General features: G+C 31.8%; 1 protein-coding gene across 20 annotated transcripts in view; it reads left to right on the top strand.

Moving 5' to 3' along the window:
• Positions 1–17,025, top strand: part of C2CD5 (C2 calcium dependent domain containing 5) — an 82,840-nt gene that overhangs the window by 26,264 nt on the left and 39,551 nt on the right. For 6 of the 20 annotated variants that reach the window (XM_088798384.1, XM_088798375.1, XM_088798368.1 and 3 more), the window contains exons 9-10: positions 2,510–2,595; positions 6,274–6,382. In XM_088798384.1, coding sequence (XP_088654510.1) covers positions 2,510–2,595; positions 6,274–6,382 — 195 coding nt within the window. Of the gene's footprint in view, positions 1–729; positions 922–2,509; positions 2,596–3,225; positions 3,259–6,273; positions 6,383–9,266; positions 9,333–17,025 lie in introns of all 20 variants that reach the window. The other 14 variants (XM_088798346.1, XM_088798342.1, XM_088798345.1 and 11 more) reach the window with 7 other exon arrangements.

Genomic DNA, 17,025 nt, shown 5'->3' with positions numbered 1-17,025 from the left:
AACACCTAACTCAAGCTAATTTTTACTTTTTCTAGTCAGATTGTTAATCATGTATAGTTTTTGTGATCCAGAGGATATTTGGCCCTTAGGTACTCAAATCTTTGTAAATGCAAAGAGTAACATGGTCAGATTTGAGTATTTAAAATTTTAGAGGAAAAATATGCATTAGCAGACGTCTTTAAGCTGGACAGAAAGAAGTTAATATTTTATTTATTTAAAATTAATAATGACAACTCCTTAATGTGGTACTGTCAGATTTTTTTATGGGTATTCAGTTTAAATACTCATAAGGGCTATGTTCTAGTAACATTTGAAGAACTCTACTACTTTAAGTGTTTATATTTGAGGCAACAGTCTCTGGCTTTAAAAATTTGTAACGTGATAGATTTTAACTTTATACATTCTTAAGCAAAACAAGACAGGTAATTTAAGCGTTTTTAAAAAATCAGCTAAAACTGATTAGAATGGCATAAAATCTTATGTTTGTGATTTAAAAAATTTTAATGAATGCAAAGTTTGTAAAGGTTTTGTTAAATTTTAGACTGCTTTTTATTTATATTATGTTGGATAGGTGGTCTTGCTAATGACTTCATATGCTTACTGTAATTTGTGTACGCATTTTAAAATTCATTTTTACTGTTATGTTTTGCTTCATCATTGCTTTCCTTATCTTGTGTTTTCTAATCATCTTCTGAATCTGCATCTTTTCTCTGCTACTTTCCTCCACAGCACCTTACCCACAGGGGCCTAGGATTTACCTGTGTCCCAGCTCCCCCTCTCTTTCTTGTGGTTCCCTTCATCTTAAAAAGTCCTGTCACCTCCTCTCGGAATCTAGCCTTTCCCCTCATCATTCTAGCCTTGTCAGCCCAGTTCTGAGGAAAAGTGTTTCTTTCAGTGAAGAGCTGTTCCTGGCTGCTTCTGGTAGGATCACATTATGTCAGCTTTTTAATCCCTTTATTTTGAATCATCTTTGAAAAAAATTATTTCATACTATAAAGAAGTAGTGGGTATTTTACACAGGATGTACTTATTTTTTTTTATTGGCAGACAGATTTAAATGATTCGAATTGTCCTAAGGACATGATTGAGGATTACTTGTTGGATAATTATGAATATTCTGCTAAAATTATATGTTAAAAAGTTACATGCCTAAGGGCATAGATATGCATATTTTGAATAATTATTAGTTTCTCCTTTACAAGAGTTTCTATTTTAGATGCTTTACTTTCTTTCCCTTCACACCAACTTGTCATGTTGGACCTGTATCATCATGTTGCTAAACCATACGGTTACATGAGTAAATTATTCTGTTTGAATCAGTTTAAGTCTTATTTTGGTAATATTCTTTCATTATCCAATTTTTTTTCTGTCCATTGCTTTAATTTTCAAATTATTCTGCTATATTTTCTGATATTTCATTTCAGAAAATAAAATTACATTTTATTTTGTGGCTTTCAATATGCTTCATGTAAAGATCTTAGTTTCCTTTCTATGTTTAGTATTGTATAGTCTCTAAAAGTCATGTTAGGTTATTACAAGAAAATTAATTTCCTTTTTTAAAAAAATGGGACTATACAGATGCTAACTTTTGTTTCCTTATCCAAGAACAGCTAAAAATGTAAAAGTAAATTACGTAGTTCCTTTTTTTAAGTCATTGTAGTAAATCTGACTGTATGTATCTTCAGTTTAAAAGGGTGGGATTGAACTATTAACTCTGTAGAGGAAATGCTTCTCACCTGTCCCCTGCTTTCTATAACTCTTTGACCATAGTTGGTCTATTGCTATTATCAAAAGAATAAAAGAAGAGAAATTTAAAATTAAGTCTTTAAAAAATACACCTAAGAGCTTGGGCAATATAATTTTTTCATCCATAACTATGTACATTTGTGATGTGTTTATTATATGTTTGTGATTTTTAATTAAAAAAAAATTTATGTTGATTTTTGCAAATGAGTGGAAAACTTTGGACATTAATACTGTTTTGTCATGAATGTTTGTTTAGGAATAGGAAGTGATCAGAAAATAGATTTGACTGTATTTCAAAATTGCCTAAAATTCATGCTCTTTAGAGAGTTTTGGAATATTTTAAGGAAGTACAGCTAGTGCTTTTCCTCTCTATATTTACTTTTAAACAAACATTTAATGTTTGTCTTATTTTAGTATTCTTAAATTGTTAGCGTAAGTAATTGGTATTATCTTGATTATTATTTGTTAGAAGACTCAACTTTTAAAAATTGAATATTATACAAAAATTCAACACCTTAACATAATTTTTAAAGTAACTTTTAGAATGAAATAAATCTAAAACTAGCTGTGATCAGTAGGACTTTAACATCTTGCTTCCAAAATAAACTGTGACTAAAACAGAGTAAATATGTGCTTAGTTGCCATCCCAAATACCTTAAATGTTTGGATTATTTTAACTCATGATGTTTATAAAGATGAATGCAATTAATCTTTCTGTTTCTATAGCTGTTTTTTTGGTTATTTATGTACTGCTGTTCTGTAGGAATGGGAAGTGGTAGTGCTGGAAAAGAAGGGGGGCCATTTAAAGCTCTTTTAAGACAACAGACTCAGTCAGCATTGGAACAGAGGGTAAGTCACTCAAGATTCTTTATCCTTACACTGTTAATATGATTTTATTATTATGCTTCCATATACTTATAACTTATTTCCATACTGATTTTGGTCCTGTGTCTGTAATATTGTAACTTCAAAGTCCAATGTGTATTTAAGATATCAAAGTAATTTGTTTATGAATAATTACTTTTTTTTAATAATTACTTTTAATTTGGAATAATTCTGTAACTATTTTTGTTTTGTTTTCCAGTCTTTTATTAGAAATAGTGTATTTGGAAATATTATTTGAGTGATGAAATCATTTCTAATTTTACATTAAAGTGATGGAAAGGGAAATAATAGATATTTTTTCAGAAAAATATTTTAGTTGTATTATATTAAAAATAATATTTTAGTACTTTAATATATCTATTTGCTGAGATTGTTTTTATCACTGACCAATCTCCTATGGGTAAGAAATGCACAGATTCCACATTTCTACAGATTAACATAAATAATGTAGTTTGTTCAGTATGTGAGTATATCTCTTTTCATTATTGTAAGTGTAATGCTTTATTAAATATGTTAAATGGGAAAATGAAGAATTAAAGTTTTTGGATGATTTTTCTCTTTATTTTTTATTTTTGTATATACTTCATTGCTAAGGGAGGATCGCCTCATAGGTTCTGTAGAAGGCGGGTATGTTTCTGAACATGTGTGATATAGCCTATTTCTTGTATTGGTAGCTTTTCTACTTTTAATCTTCATCATTTAAGTTTTATTTGAGCTTTTAACAAATGTTGCCAGCTTGTTTTCCTTTCGTAATGCAAAGTTGTTTTTTTTTTCAAATTTAATAGCACTGAGGCTCATTTTTTTTTGTTTTCTACTTAACTAATATAGTGCATGATTTTACGTCACGGCAGTTGTTTTAAGGCGTAGTTCCATAGCTCTCATTATGTCTGATTTGGAAGTTACAAGCATTTACAGAATTTTCTTTTACAAGTTCTATTTTACACTAGCATTAAAAAAAAAGAAAAGAAAAAAGACATAACAAATACTTGTAAAAGGATGCATTCCTTTTCAATGGAAGAGAACCTGTAAATTCATCAGGTATAATAATAGACTAGAGATTAAAATCAACTCTTTAACTTAGTGTTTTAACCAGAAATGACAGGAAGCCAGGTGATAAGGTTTGCTCAGAAAGAGTCTAGACCCCCTTGAACTCAGTTTTTCACCTAAAGCATGGAGATGATAGTACCTCCCTCTTAGGGTAAGGGAAAGATTATAAAGCGTAGTTTTAAGATGCTTTGCACAGAGCTGGCGTATTGTGAGCACTCCATAGTAGTCGCTGGTGATGGTGGAGGTGATGGGTTTGTAACAGCTGTAAGTATTGGCAGTAGCTCGTCTGAGAAGGTTGTCTGGAGGTGTAGTTTGGGTTAAATAACAGTGCCATTTTATTTACTCTAGGTTACATTTTTTGTGTTAAAGTGAGTGGATGTGCTGATGGGAGGAACTGGGGACATGGAAGACAGGGATAGTTGCCAGAGTGGGCCTCTGCCTGCTTGGGCAGCCATTCCCCTACTTTTTCTGCTGAGACCACGCTAGTGTGACGCTGTCCCTCTTGTCCCCTTATCCCATGTTCTGAAATTTAAAGATAAGTGTCAAAGAATCCCAAATGGAGAAATCATTTAGGTTTATTTTTTTCATAATTGGAAATCTTGTATGCATGTGAATTTCAACATGTGAATTTACCCAGTTTATTTCTCAGTTTTAGAAAGAATTACTACTTTCCATTTAGCTTACAGAAATTTTGTTTTCAGTGTCTTTTGTCTAGAATATTTGAAATGTTTAAGTATGAAGAGTAAACGTGAAGTGCTTTTTTATATCGTGCCTCAGTATTTTGAGGACATTTTAAAACTTCAGTGTTCTTGAAATTGAAAAAAATTAATTAAGGTTTGACTTATTAGGTAAAATACTGAAGTTTCTAATAATACAAGCTTACCTGTACATTTCTCATTTAAAACTTATATTAAAAAAATTCAGATGGCAATAAGGGAGCATTTTGACTAAACATTTTATAATAACATTTTATAGTTACATTTAGGGAAGTTTTCTTTTCGTCTTTTCCCTTCTCTTCCTTTGCCTTTGCCTATCAGCTGGGCCAAACCTACCCACTTCCACAGACTAGTTCTTTTTTTTTTTTTTTTAACTTTTTTTTACATAGCCTACGTTTTCTTGCCCTTGTTAATTTAAAGATGATTTTTAAATTCTAGCAGAATTAATTTCTAAATGTGTATGTGCGTATGTGTATATACACACACACATACATATTTTATATTGTGTCGTCATGGGTTGGTGGCTGAGGTGTGCAGGACTGTATGCTTTGGTGCTGAATGACTCCCACGTGGCTATGCTTTGTGGGTTATGCTTTGGTGAGTTCATATTCTCCATGCTTTAAGTTCATATTCTGCAGTCAGTAATCTTGCTGCTTTTAATGTACCTGCTTCTAGTAGATTCTGTATCTCTTTATGTCCTAGCTTTTATTTGCGGCATTTAGTCTACTGTGGTCTAGAAATAAAAGATACTGATAGATTTTAGAACATGTTCCTAAAGTTATATATTTGTAATTAGTATAGGCCATTCTATGAATATGATCTGTGGGGATTTCTTATGAATAAAGTACATAAACTTTAGTACTTGGAACTGTGACAGTTCTTTTTACGGATCAGAGCCCTGTTTTGTTGATTTTCCAGTTCTTAGTTAGGTTCTAAAGAACTGAGGGAAGTGACTTCTGACTAAGTGAGCTACATTAATCTTGGCAACCAGACAAGTCAGATACTTAGTTTCCCTGATCGGCATCCAATCTAAGCAATGTGAGAAGTCTCTGTATTTGGGCAGCTACAGGAGCTCCCCTTTATTCTGGGTACTATTTCAGTGAATTTCCTTTCTCTACCATTTCTCTCTTGCATGCTTCTCTTTGTCTCTAAATTGACAAGATTGATGTCCTTGAGAGAGAAGGGGAGAATAAAGCTTTGAAGAACATGTGGAATTGTATTGCCTCCCTTGCTACATACCTCTCCCCTTTCCTTAATATACATTTATGAATTTACATTTTCTCCTACTGTCCTGATGTTGATAGTGTAAATAATCTCACATAGTGATTCTCTACCCACCTCAACTTGTTATTTCCCTTATCTTCACCTTTTACATATCTCTTAACCCACAAATCTCATGTTCTCACTCCCCCTCCCTCAGTCCCACATTCTTGTAGACCTGCTGCCCTAGGCCTTCAGAATCTTTACCAGTAGCCTGGAATTGGGTGTGTATCTGAGGGGGAGTCTACCTCATTGAGAAGTAGATATGGAGTACAGGGGCAGGGGAGTCTCCTCATCTCATTGTGAAATTGCTTCAGAGTAGGAGATTGAGAGGAAGGAAATGTGTGTTCAAATATCTCAAATTGGAGCTCAAGAACATTTTTCTCATTGAAAATTGATATAAAGAGCACTTGGATTCTGTATGATGTGATATATATGGGTAAATGGATTCAGAACTCTAAACATCCCAGGAAACTTAATTACAGAGCATGTGTAATGTGTAATTGGTAGCCTGTTGTTAAGGGAGAGAATTCACTTCCTTATGACAAGCTTTGTAACAAACAAATTTTTGTACTTGACACACAGTCAGTAGTATTTTTTCCCCTATTCTTTCTCCTAGGAATTTCCATTTTTCACCTTGACGGCGTTTCCTCCTGGATTTCTTGTGCATGTTGGGGGTGTTGTTAGTGCACGTTCTGTGAAGCTTTTGGATCGTATCCACAATCCTGGTACGTGTTTTAAAAGTTTGTTTTCAATGTTTTATTTGCTTATATTATGATTATTAAAAGAGATTTTTATAATGTTCTTTTTAAGCCAAATCTATCTGAAAGAGAAATGAAAAAGAGTATGAACTGACACGTTACTTTAAAATATTTGCAGTAATCTTAATTAAAAATGATCAAACTAAGTAGAAGTACAGTTTAGTTATTTTTTTATACAAAACAAACAAACAAATCTTGATTCATTTTTGGCCAAAGTATCACTTTGAGGGAATCCTTAAGTAACTTTTTGGTCAGCTATTTTCTTTGACCTAAGTAGATAACCAATTTTTTTTTTTTTAAATTTATTGGGGTGACAATTGTTAGTAAAATTACATAGATTTCAGATGTACAATTCTGTATTACATCATCTATAAATCCCATTGTGTGTTCACCACCCAGAGTCAGTTCTCCTTCCATCACCATATATTTGATCCCCCTTACCCTCATCTGCCACCCCCAACCCCTTACCCTCTGGTATAGATAACAAATTTTACAATTCGACCATTGTGGTCATTAACCTAAGGTGTTAATTCTTTTTAATAGCAATAACTATAGATTATTTGAGTCATTTCCTTATTCCTAAAAGAAGTATTCTTTTAAAACGTAACTGTAAACATTGTGTAGAGTATCTAAAAAGCAACAACTTCTGTCTGGTTCCTCGGTTTCTTTTATGTAGCTCTTTGATCTATATAAGTGAACAAGAATAGTAAATTGCTTACTTCTTTAAAAAATGGGCCTATGATTATAAAATAAGAAAAGCATCAAAGTGCTAGTAATTTCAGGCCCTTGGATTAGGAATGCTTTGATAATTTTTCTAAATCTAAAATAAGTGTGATAATTGTGGTAGGAACTTTTTGTATGGAATGTGTTCTTTCATTTCTGATGGATGAGATGCCCAATAACTTGCTCGACTCATTTATGATTTTAATGACATATCTTAAACTTGATGATGCATTAGCATTTTTATTTGGCATATATACATGTATATTTTTGAAAATCTGAAATTGTCACTTCCAGTAACCTCTTCCTGAGGCTTATATTGACCGCTATAAAAAGAGTAAAATACTTTGAGATTATTGCATGCAAAATTTTGCAGATAATGATTTTGAGGATACAGAGCATTACCATTCTTTTAGATATAAAAAAAAAAAGTGTGCCCTGTAGTTTGATGTCATTTGAGTTAATAAAAGAAAAACAGAATGAAATTTTTCTAGACCCTGAACAAGATTTCAGAAAAGCAATACTAGCTAGGATTATTACACTCTAAAGCTGATCAAGTACATATTTTAAGCATCAGTCTTCTCTTTTTCTTCTGTGTTATTATTTTTTCCCCCTTTTTATTTTTCTGGTCAACTTAAGATCTTTTCTTCATGTAGTTATTTGTATATTCTGCAGTAATTAAAGGCAAATTTAGATGCCAGTTTAATGTTTTGAGATCTTCAAGACTGCCAAGTTCCATATCTTTGTGTTTAGGAACTTGTATGATTTGGAAAGTAAAAGGAAATACTGGGTTAAGATATCTGACATTAACTGTGACCCAACCTGTGTTTCTATTGACCACTGACTCAAATATTTTGGTAGAGGGCACCTGCTGATAGAGCAATTTCAAAAATTGTTTCAGGAATATATTAAATTATTGGTGATATCTCCAGTTTACTGAAAACATTTTGATTTTATTGTTGCTTCCAGGTACCCTGAATAACCTGTAGAGTCTGGGAGAACAAATGAAAGTCACAAAATAAGATTAAGTAGAGAGCTATATTTAGAATCGCGTTATTTTTTACAAAAGAAACTGTTTTATGGAGTTTGTCATACTTGCCAGTTATTCTAGCTATGTAAGAAATGTAAGAATCCAGGCCCAGGGAATAAAATAGGAATCCTTATTACAGAATACATTTTGTGTATTATAATTACCAGATCATCCATTCTCTTTCTTTCCTTCCCTTTCAGAATACTTTTTCAATTCACACATAGAAATCCTCAGTTACTGATAGACTGTTTCCCAGACAATCATGGGCGCATATATATATATATAAATGCTTTTAATGATATATAAGTTATATTTTAATTTTGTTTTATTTTCAGTTAAATAAAATCAATTATATATTCTAATCGTTCCAATATTACATTATTTTTATATAAATATCATATTCTTTGTGTTGCTTTATATACGTATTATGCATTAAAAAGGAACGTTTTCTTAAGAACATCTTATTAATCTTCCAGCCCCTTAAATAAATATTTATGAAAAAATATTTTGTTTGTTGTAAAAAGCTGAATGTTAAAACAAAACTCTAGATTAGCATCTCATAATGATGATGAATCAATTTTATGACACTGAGTTACTCTGCTGAGAGAAATTTAGGGTGGATTCAGTGCATGTGCTAATGTTAAAAGTGCTGTATTTGCACTCTCAAATGGATCTTGGAGTTATTTTTTGACTAGTGAACATGGGAAATTTGTATTTCACACTGAGGGTAGAAGGAAAAAAATCTTATTTTAAAACCACTACCACATGCTTAATTCTATGGATTATTTGGAGTTATTTCTTTTAGAACTTTCTCTTCTGTTAAATATTAAGCAAACAGGATCATATAACAAAGGAAAGAATGGTGTGGTTTTAAAAATCAAGGTAATTATCTTAAATAATTAGACTTTAGTTAATGTTAGATTATGATAGCATGCTCCTTCTTCTCTTTCTATTTCTACTTCTTATTAACTCTGCTGTCTGTGTCTTTCCAGTTCCTGTCGAGTGGTGTTGTCAATTGTGTTTTTGTTTGTAGTGTTTTTGTTTTTTTTCCTACTATTCTGCACCTAAAACTGATCTACTAATTTGCTGTTTTGAACTCAGCCTTTGTCGGAATTATGGGTAACACAAGATCTTACAAACTGCTAGACTGGAATAGTTTCAATTCAGGTATTTTAATGGTCATTCAGTACTACATATGCTGACAAAAATTATGGCAGCTCAGTGAAGTTTTTAGAAATGTTCTAGATTAAATAGGTTTAATGTCAATTTAGTTATATAATACATTCTTCAGTACATTTATGTTATAACTCTTGTAATTTCCATGGAAATGCAAATATAAAAACGTGTTAACTAGAATGAATTAAGAAATATATAAATTATGAATGGTTTTTGTTAGGTGATTAATTTTCAGAATGATAATTTTAAATTACATTTATTACATTTTGGACACTTTTTTCATATCAGGTAAATGGCACAGGCATTAACCTTATGATTAAGGAAATATTAATTTTAAATATAAATATTAAATGACTAGCTTGTTAATATTAAAGTATGTCTAAACTTCAACACATAATATATTTAGTGTTTTATAAATACTATAAAAGCATAACTGTTACCATTTTTATATGTAATTCTAGAAGTATTCCAAAATTTGGTAAGTTAGAACAGATTTTGGGGAATTAACAGCTTTCATAGGCTTTCCTCCTTCCCCTTCCATGTGAGAATATTATTTTTTTTAAAGTAATTTTACATATGGATATTGTTTGTAGCTTTTAAAGAAACTAAACTAAGGTGACTTTACAGCTGATGATGTGTTTTAGAGTCAAAGCCAGTTAATTTTTCTTTTTGGTAAATGCATACTTTCTTAGTAATACAAATATCTAAATTTTTATGTCATTTATGTGTTAGAATTAAATTATAAAACCATCTTGATTCAGTATCAGAAGCTGTTATTTTGCCTAAAGAACCTTTTCAGTTCTTGGTGTCAAAAACTATATTTATAGAAAAACAAAAACAAACACCCAGAGGCTCAGCCTTTAAGATAACATCCCATAATCTTTTCAATATTGTAAACTTTTTTTGCTCTTAGGAGTCCAGGATGTAAGTTCTGATGTAAGTAACGCATGTTTGACTATGAAGTAATTCATGTTTATCATGCAGATTTATGTAATTCAGTCTAGTAAGTAAGTCATCTGATCCGATCCAATCGTTGCAGATTTAGACTGACATCAGTTGGTAAATCTTTTGGGAAATTACCTGTTTCCTATTGAGTTTTTGCCAGCATGTTCTCACATTGATTAGTATTAAAACAATCATTTTTAATGTAATCCTGTGTATTTGGTTTTTAGTAACAAATTAAAAAATACCCTGCTGGATTGGTTTAATAAAAATGGGAATATATTTTTAAAATATTAGGCAGATTAAGTGTAATGGCAAGAGTAAAAGGCTTATTATGTAAGAATGGGACACTGAGAGCAGACTAATTAAAAATTTAAGGAGCTGAAACCTTGTCAGGGCAAAGATATTTAGGATGAGATGTGTATTAATCGGAAGATAGAACAGTCCTGGGAAGTGGAAGAAGCAAAATTTAAACCTTATAAGACACATTAAAGACTTTGTCTGTGTAAGCAGAAGTATAGAATTTGGCAAAGAGAAACATGGTTGAGGAAGCAGTATATCTTGCCATCATTTAAAATAAAGTCAGGTAGTAAGTGTGTGATAAAAATAGATGGGTATAAGTTACAGAATACTAAAAGAACATACAAGATGACAGTCAGTTTAGTGGTCTCGTAGTTGTATGGTTTTGACTGAGGTATTAGAATCGTTATGGTAACTGTACGTATTCAGAAATCAGGCAGATTTTGATAGTAGTTTAGGAAAAATAACTTGATCCTGAAAAAAATGTGATATATCTGGTAAATATATTTAAATTATTTATGTCTTCTTCTCTGTAATTAGGGAATATTGCTGTTCTGTATTACCATAGAGAATCAAGAATTGACCATGTCAGTAAGGAAATTGTTGATAAAGTTTTTATTAATGCTAGAAATTGCTCATCTGTACTGTATTTCCTGGATTCTCTGATACCATGTATTGTATAATGTATCATCAATTTAATAATAGCCTTCCAAGTGCAAAGAGAAACAGTACCATATTAAATATACTTATTAATTATTAGACATTCTTATTTCACAGACATTAAGAGGTGGAAAGATATAGGAAAATATTTTATATTACACAATAATTTCATGAACTATGATATGCAAAAATTTACTAGAATTTATTTTGTGTCATGCAATTTGCTAGATAATAGGTGTGCAAAGATGCCCGTCCTCCTGTTTTCATGAAGCTCATAATGTGGGAGGATAGAAAATATGTAAATGGTTTAATAAGTGGTGTGGTGTAATATAAGATACAGTGTTAAGGCATGGTTAACTCTATGTGTCAGGGAGGCTTATAGATGTAGTAATTCTTGAGCTCAGTTTTTAAAGGTGTATAGGAGATTCACATGGATTTATATTTCCAACAGTGTATTTGGAGCCCTGTTAATGTACATCCTTTGAATGTAATTCTGAAACTTGTAGCATTTGCAAAATAGTATCCTAGTCAGTACTCATTTGATGATGTTTGTTATTTCATACTTATTAAGTTGTTTGCCATTGAGTATAAAATGTCTTGGTTCGTTTAGCTTTTTTTCCTGTCCCCTTCTCTCCTGCTTTGCTATCTTAATTTGTGTTAAATACAAAAATAGAGGGGCGGGCCCAGTGGCTCAGGCAGTTGGAGCTCCATGCTCTAAACTCCGAAGGCTGCCGGTTCGATTCCTACATGGGCCAGTGGGCTCTCAACCACAAGGTTGCCAGTTTAATTCCTCGAGTCCCGCAAGGGATGGTGGGCAGCACCCCCTGCAACTAGCAATGGCAACTGGACCTGGAGCTGAGCTGCACCCTCCACAACTAAGACTGAAAGGACAACAACTTGAAGCTAAACGGTACCCTCCACAACTAAGATTGAAAGGACAACAACTTGAAAAAAAAAAAAAAAAAGTCCTGGAAGTACACACTGTTCCCCAATAAAGTCCTGTTCCCCTTCCCCAATAAAATCTTTAAAAAAAAAAAATACAAAGATAGAAAATACAGAGGATGCCCCCCCAAAAAATGTATACACATTTTTTTACTTTTTATTTTTATTTTTGATTTTTTTGTATACACATTTTAAGAACGGAAAAAAAACTATTAAAATTGTAATACTCAATATATACTGATAACAAAAGATGAATACAAGTCACATTTGACTTCTGCAATTACAAGAGATGTTCAAAGTGGTTATCAGTGTAATTTTAATACAGTTTTTACCTTTCTTAAAATGTGTATACATTTTTTGGCAACCTCTGTATTTTTATGGAGCAGGAGGAAGGGAACTCAATATTTGAATATTTATTTTAAAATTATTACCTTTTCTTATCTTGCTTCTTATGTTTCTGTCCTAGTAACAGACTTTAAGACAAGATGAATCTTGCTTCTAGGAAGGAAGATGCAGCATTTGCAAACCTTGTGTGTAACATGCCAGCAACAGGGGGTCCCTAGGAATAAGACAGGGTGGCCAGTGGTCACACTTGTGTTAGATCATTGACTGTAGGGTGGAAAAGGGACTTAAAGTTTGCACGACTAGAGACAGAAACGAGTTAGCAGACCACAATAGTTCTGGCCAGATAAATGGCCTAGGGTTTGGTGGTGACAGGAGAGCTAAAGTTTATAGAACACTTACTGTGTGTCAGGTGCTTTGCTAAGTTCTTTGTGGTAGGAGGTCATTTAATCAAAACACAGATTTGAGGTAGGCACTATTCCCATTTTGTAGATGAGCAAACTGAAACAGCATTTTCCAAGGTCAAATGCAAAGTGGCTAAGCCATGATTGAACCTAACTGCTCTGGCTTCAGGGCTTACACTCTTCACTGTAAATTTCCAAAATATTAAGGATGTAAAATCAGCAAGGCTGGGTAATTAGTGTAATAGAATGTGGTGAGGGTAACAGGCCTTTGGCAATTTTTAGCTGAGAATAAGAAAAAGATAAGTCATGATTATCCTATATTCATGTCTATTTGAAAATTGAGTTGTAAAAAATTCTTTAAGAGTAAATTTTAATAGTCCCAGTTCATTGTTTTTCAAATGGCTATGATCTTTTTTTCTTCTTTTGCATTTACCACTAAAAGTATTTGTGAATAACTCACACAAATAACTTTAATTAGTAGTAGTCTTTAGTGTAGTTGGGGGAAATTTGTTGTTTTTTTCTTTGTATCAGATGAATGTCAGTTTAGATATTTTTTCAGGAAGTGACGAGGAAATATAAAGTAGCTATATAATTGAGAAGTACTGTGAGTCAAGTGACGTTTAAGGAAATATTTATAGACTATACATATCAGTCTGATCATCCAGAACATTTTTTTTCACTTTTGAGTAGAAGCCTTTTACTCAGTGGATATTCATGGAGTGCCTGCCATGCCTTGAGCAGTGTTGGGGATTGGGAACCCCATCGTTCAGCCAGGCAGACGTCCTGTTTACACACTAGTCTAGGCTGTTTTTTACACCATTTCACTGTGTGTGTGTGTGTGTGTGTGTGTGTGTGTGTGTTAGTTAAATGGAGATAGGCTTTCTTGGAACTTGAATTCTACTGATGATCTCAGCAATTATTCTTTTTTACCAAATCTGAGAGGTACAGATAAGCAGATGTGAAAACTAAGTCCAAAGTACTTCAGGAGCTCTTAGTTTTTAGTATTTCAATAAGGTTTTCAGGAAGTAGATAGGTACAATTCAAGAAAACATAAATATAGCGTGTAGGCTATGTGAACTATTTTTATAAATAAAATAACAAATGTATATGTAATGTTCTTTCTATATAATGTAATTAGATATTCAGTATTATTGATTCTTTACTATCTATAAAAAAATCAGATATGTAATCTTAATTATGAATTTTTACTCTTTATATATATATTTAAAATGTGACTGGATATTCATTACATTGTTATAATGTAACATGTAAATGTAATATATAATTTTCTCTATAATGTAACCAATCTCCAGTTACATTATATATGTAAAAAGGGTGAAATTTCACAAAAAAGACGAAAATTGCATACCTGGATTTGTTTACAAATAGTAAAGAACTCCAGTTTGGTCCAACGTGGATTATATCCCAGCTACCATCCTAACATCCCAAATTACTGTATCTTGATGTATACTCTGAGTTTGTACATCCCTCCTGTAAAAAGATTCTTCTTTCTGGTCTGATACTGAATCCCCACCCATTTTGAGCTTGTATACTCCCTTGAGTCTGAACTCTCTAATTTCTATTTCATTAGGGGAAGTCTGTCTTCTTCAAAGATTGTTTTGGGTTAGAGTATTACTTTCAGGTTTTTGACAATGTACTTTTTTATGCTGTCTATTAACATGATAGATTATCATTGTACTATATACCTTTATTTAATCCTATCTAACAATTTATCTCCTCTTGTTCATGTAAAAATTAGATTGCATAACTGTCCGTTTTCTTCTTTCTTTCAACCAGGTTAAAAGATTCTCAAGGGCAGAATTATTTTCTTCCAGAGCTATGTAAAATAGAATTGAGTTTAACACTTCAGGTAGTCTGTGTTTCTTAGTTTTGAGTGTGGATTACCTAAAAATTTCAAAGGGATTGAGTTTTATAAAGACATATTATAATACATTGAGTTGTTCACTTCTTTACTTGTTGAGATATGATAAACTATTACTGTTATTTTGAATCTTTACCAGTTTCACCTGCGTTTCAAAAACAAGATATAATAGATAAAATGCTAAAAAGATGGCAAGATATCAAGCTCTGGCCATGCTCTATGAAAGTAACAGTAGTAAAATGAATTAATTGTGATGTCAACCCAACAGCACAAACATTGCCCCTAAAAGAGGCCTCAGTGAGGTACTAATCTAGAGCTCAGTTCATGCCTACAATTAAGAGGATATATTAAAAAAATTGTGATATTATCTATGACGAGTTTTAACCCATAGAAGAAAAACGTAAAATAGTATGAAATATGATTTGTATAATAAATGAACTTTAATATCTCCTAAAATGATATCTTTATAATTACAAATTATTCTGTAGATTTGGGAGGAGCATGGTATTTAAAGGGAAAGTATTTTTTTCTTAACATCTCTGAAATGTTATCAATTGTGGTCCTCACATCTCAGCTGTATATCCTCCAAATGAGTAAATTTTAACTAGTTTCATGTATGGCTGCTATAAAATTTTAAGACTCTTTGTTTTGCCTTTTATGTAAGTGTGGTAGATAGTCAATTTTGACTTATGTATGGTGAATAAAAGAATTCAAATTCACTAGTGTGATTCCTGTAAGAATGTAGTTTGCAGTTTTTAAGCTTTTAAAATTCCATTATAAGGATTAAATACTATGATCATTTCTGAATTTTCAGTTGTAATAAGTTAGGGTGAAATATAAAGTTACTACTTCAATATTCTCTGGCTCATCTCTGGCATAAATATGATACCGATGTTGAAGATAAATTTAATTTTTTTAATAATAAATAAATTGATTAACCTTAATTTTATTTTAATTAAACAACCCCTAAATTAAATAGCCGAAAAATTCACCCTTTGGCTTTTTGCATACAGTTATAGATAACTATTGTTAATCCAATTATTAGTTTGTGATTAAGTGCTCCCTACTGTACGCTTGCCTTGCTTTCCACCTAGGATCTAGGGCCATTACTTTCTGTAACCATTTCAGTGAGCTGCCATAGTTTCAGTCTGTACTGTCACCTGATCCAAGCATGCGCCAAAATATCCACTGTTTCTGGCTCCTGTCTGCTGAATCTGCTTTGCAAAACCCTTCGTTCTTGAGCTTTTGCTTTAGCCAATACCAAATTTAAAAAATTCTTTGGAGTGTGGACATATGCCATTTGCTTCCTTAGCTCCCATGTTATGTAACTCTAGCTTTTATTAAACTTGTAAATAAATACAACAATGGCATCCCCATGTGCAACTGTGTGGCTCGTGTGTCAAAATAAAGGCTGCTTGTGAACTTGTCAGAAGAATATGAATGCTCCACTTGTGCTGCATTCAGCTTTTTTTTCTTTAATTAGCCACCTATTTTTTCCATAGTGTTTGATTTAATTATCTGATTATTTTATGTGTTATACCAAGGTAAGTTCAATGTAAATAAACTTTGTATTCTATGTGATTACATGTATCTCATAATAATTATTATTACATACTTTTCTGTTTAGACATGCTGGCCATTTTAAAATAAATATATCTTGAACTTAAACTAAGTGGCTTCCTCCATTTTTCATTAATTTAAAAATAATGTTATGGATTGCTTATTGTAAAATTTATTTTTAAAACAGAAAAGCTACCATGTATTGCTTGTGGCACAGATGTAGGCACACCTAATGTGAGAAAATCTGTTTTTATAAAAACATAGTATACAATTATTTGTTTTAGCAAATAATATTTTAAACTTCCAGAATGATTTAAAAAGTAAATAGCAGGGCCTACTAGTGCATTTGAGAAAAGTCAAGACTTTTTATTTTACATCGTTTTTCAGAAAAATAACTTTTTTAAACTGATGAATATTCTATTTATGATATCTATTTTCAAAGAATCAAATAATTTCATAAATTGAGCAACTACTTGAATAACAGTTTGTCTTACAACCTAAAAATTCCCTATTAGGAAAGGATGATGTTAAATAGGTGTCCAAATTGGTTTAGAAACATGTATGTCTTAGTTAAAAGAAAAAGAGAATGGATTTAAAGGTATATTTGTGCTGTTAATGTCTACATTTCAGTTAGGAATATGAAGAAATTCTT

The sequence above is a fragment of the Rhinolophus sinicus genome, chromosome 1 (genome assembly GCF_057876585.1).
Source record: "Rhinolophus sinicus isolate RSI-liver-muscle chromosome 1, RSI-T2T, whole genome shotgun sequence".
Lineage (NCBI taxonomy): Eukaryota > Metazoa > Chordata > Mammalia > Chiroptera > Rhinolophidae > Rhinolophus > Rhinolophus sinicus.
The sequence above is the reverse complement of the archived record's forward strand: the minus strand, read 5'-3'. Positions and strand labels throughout refer to the sequence as shown.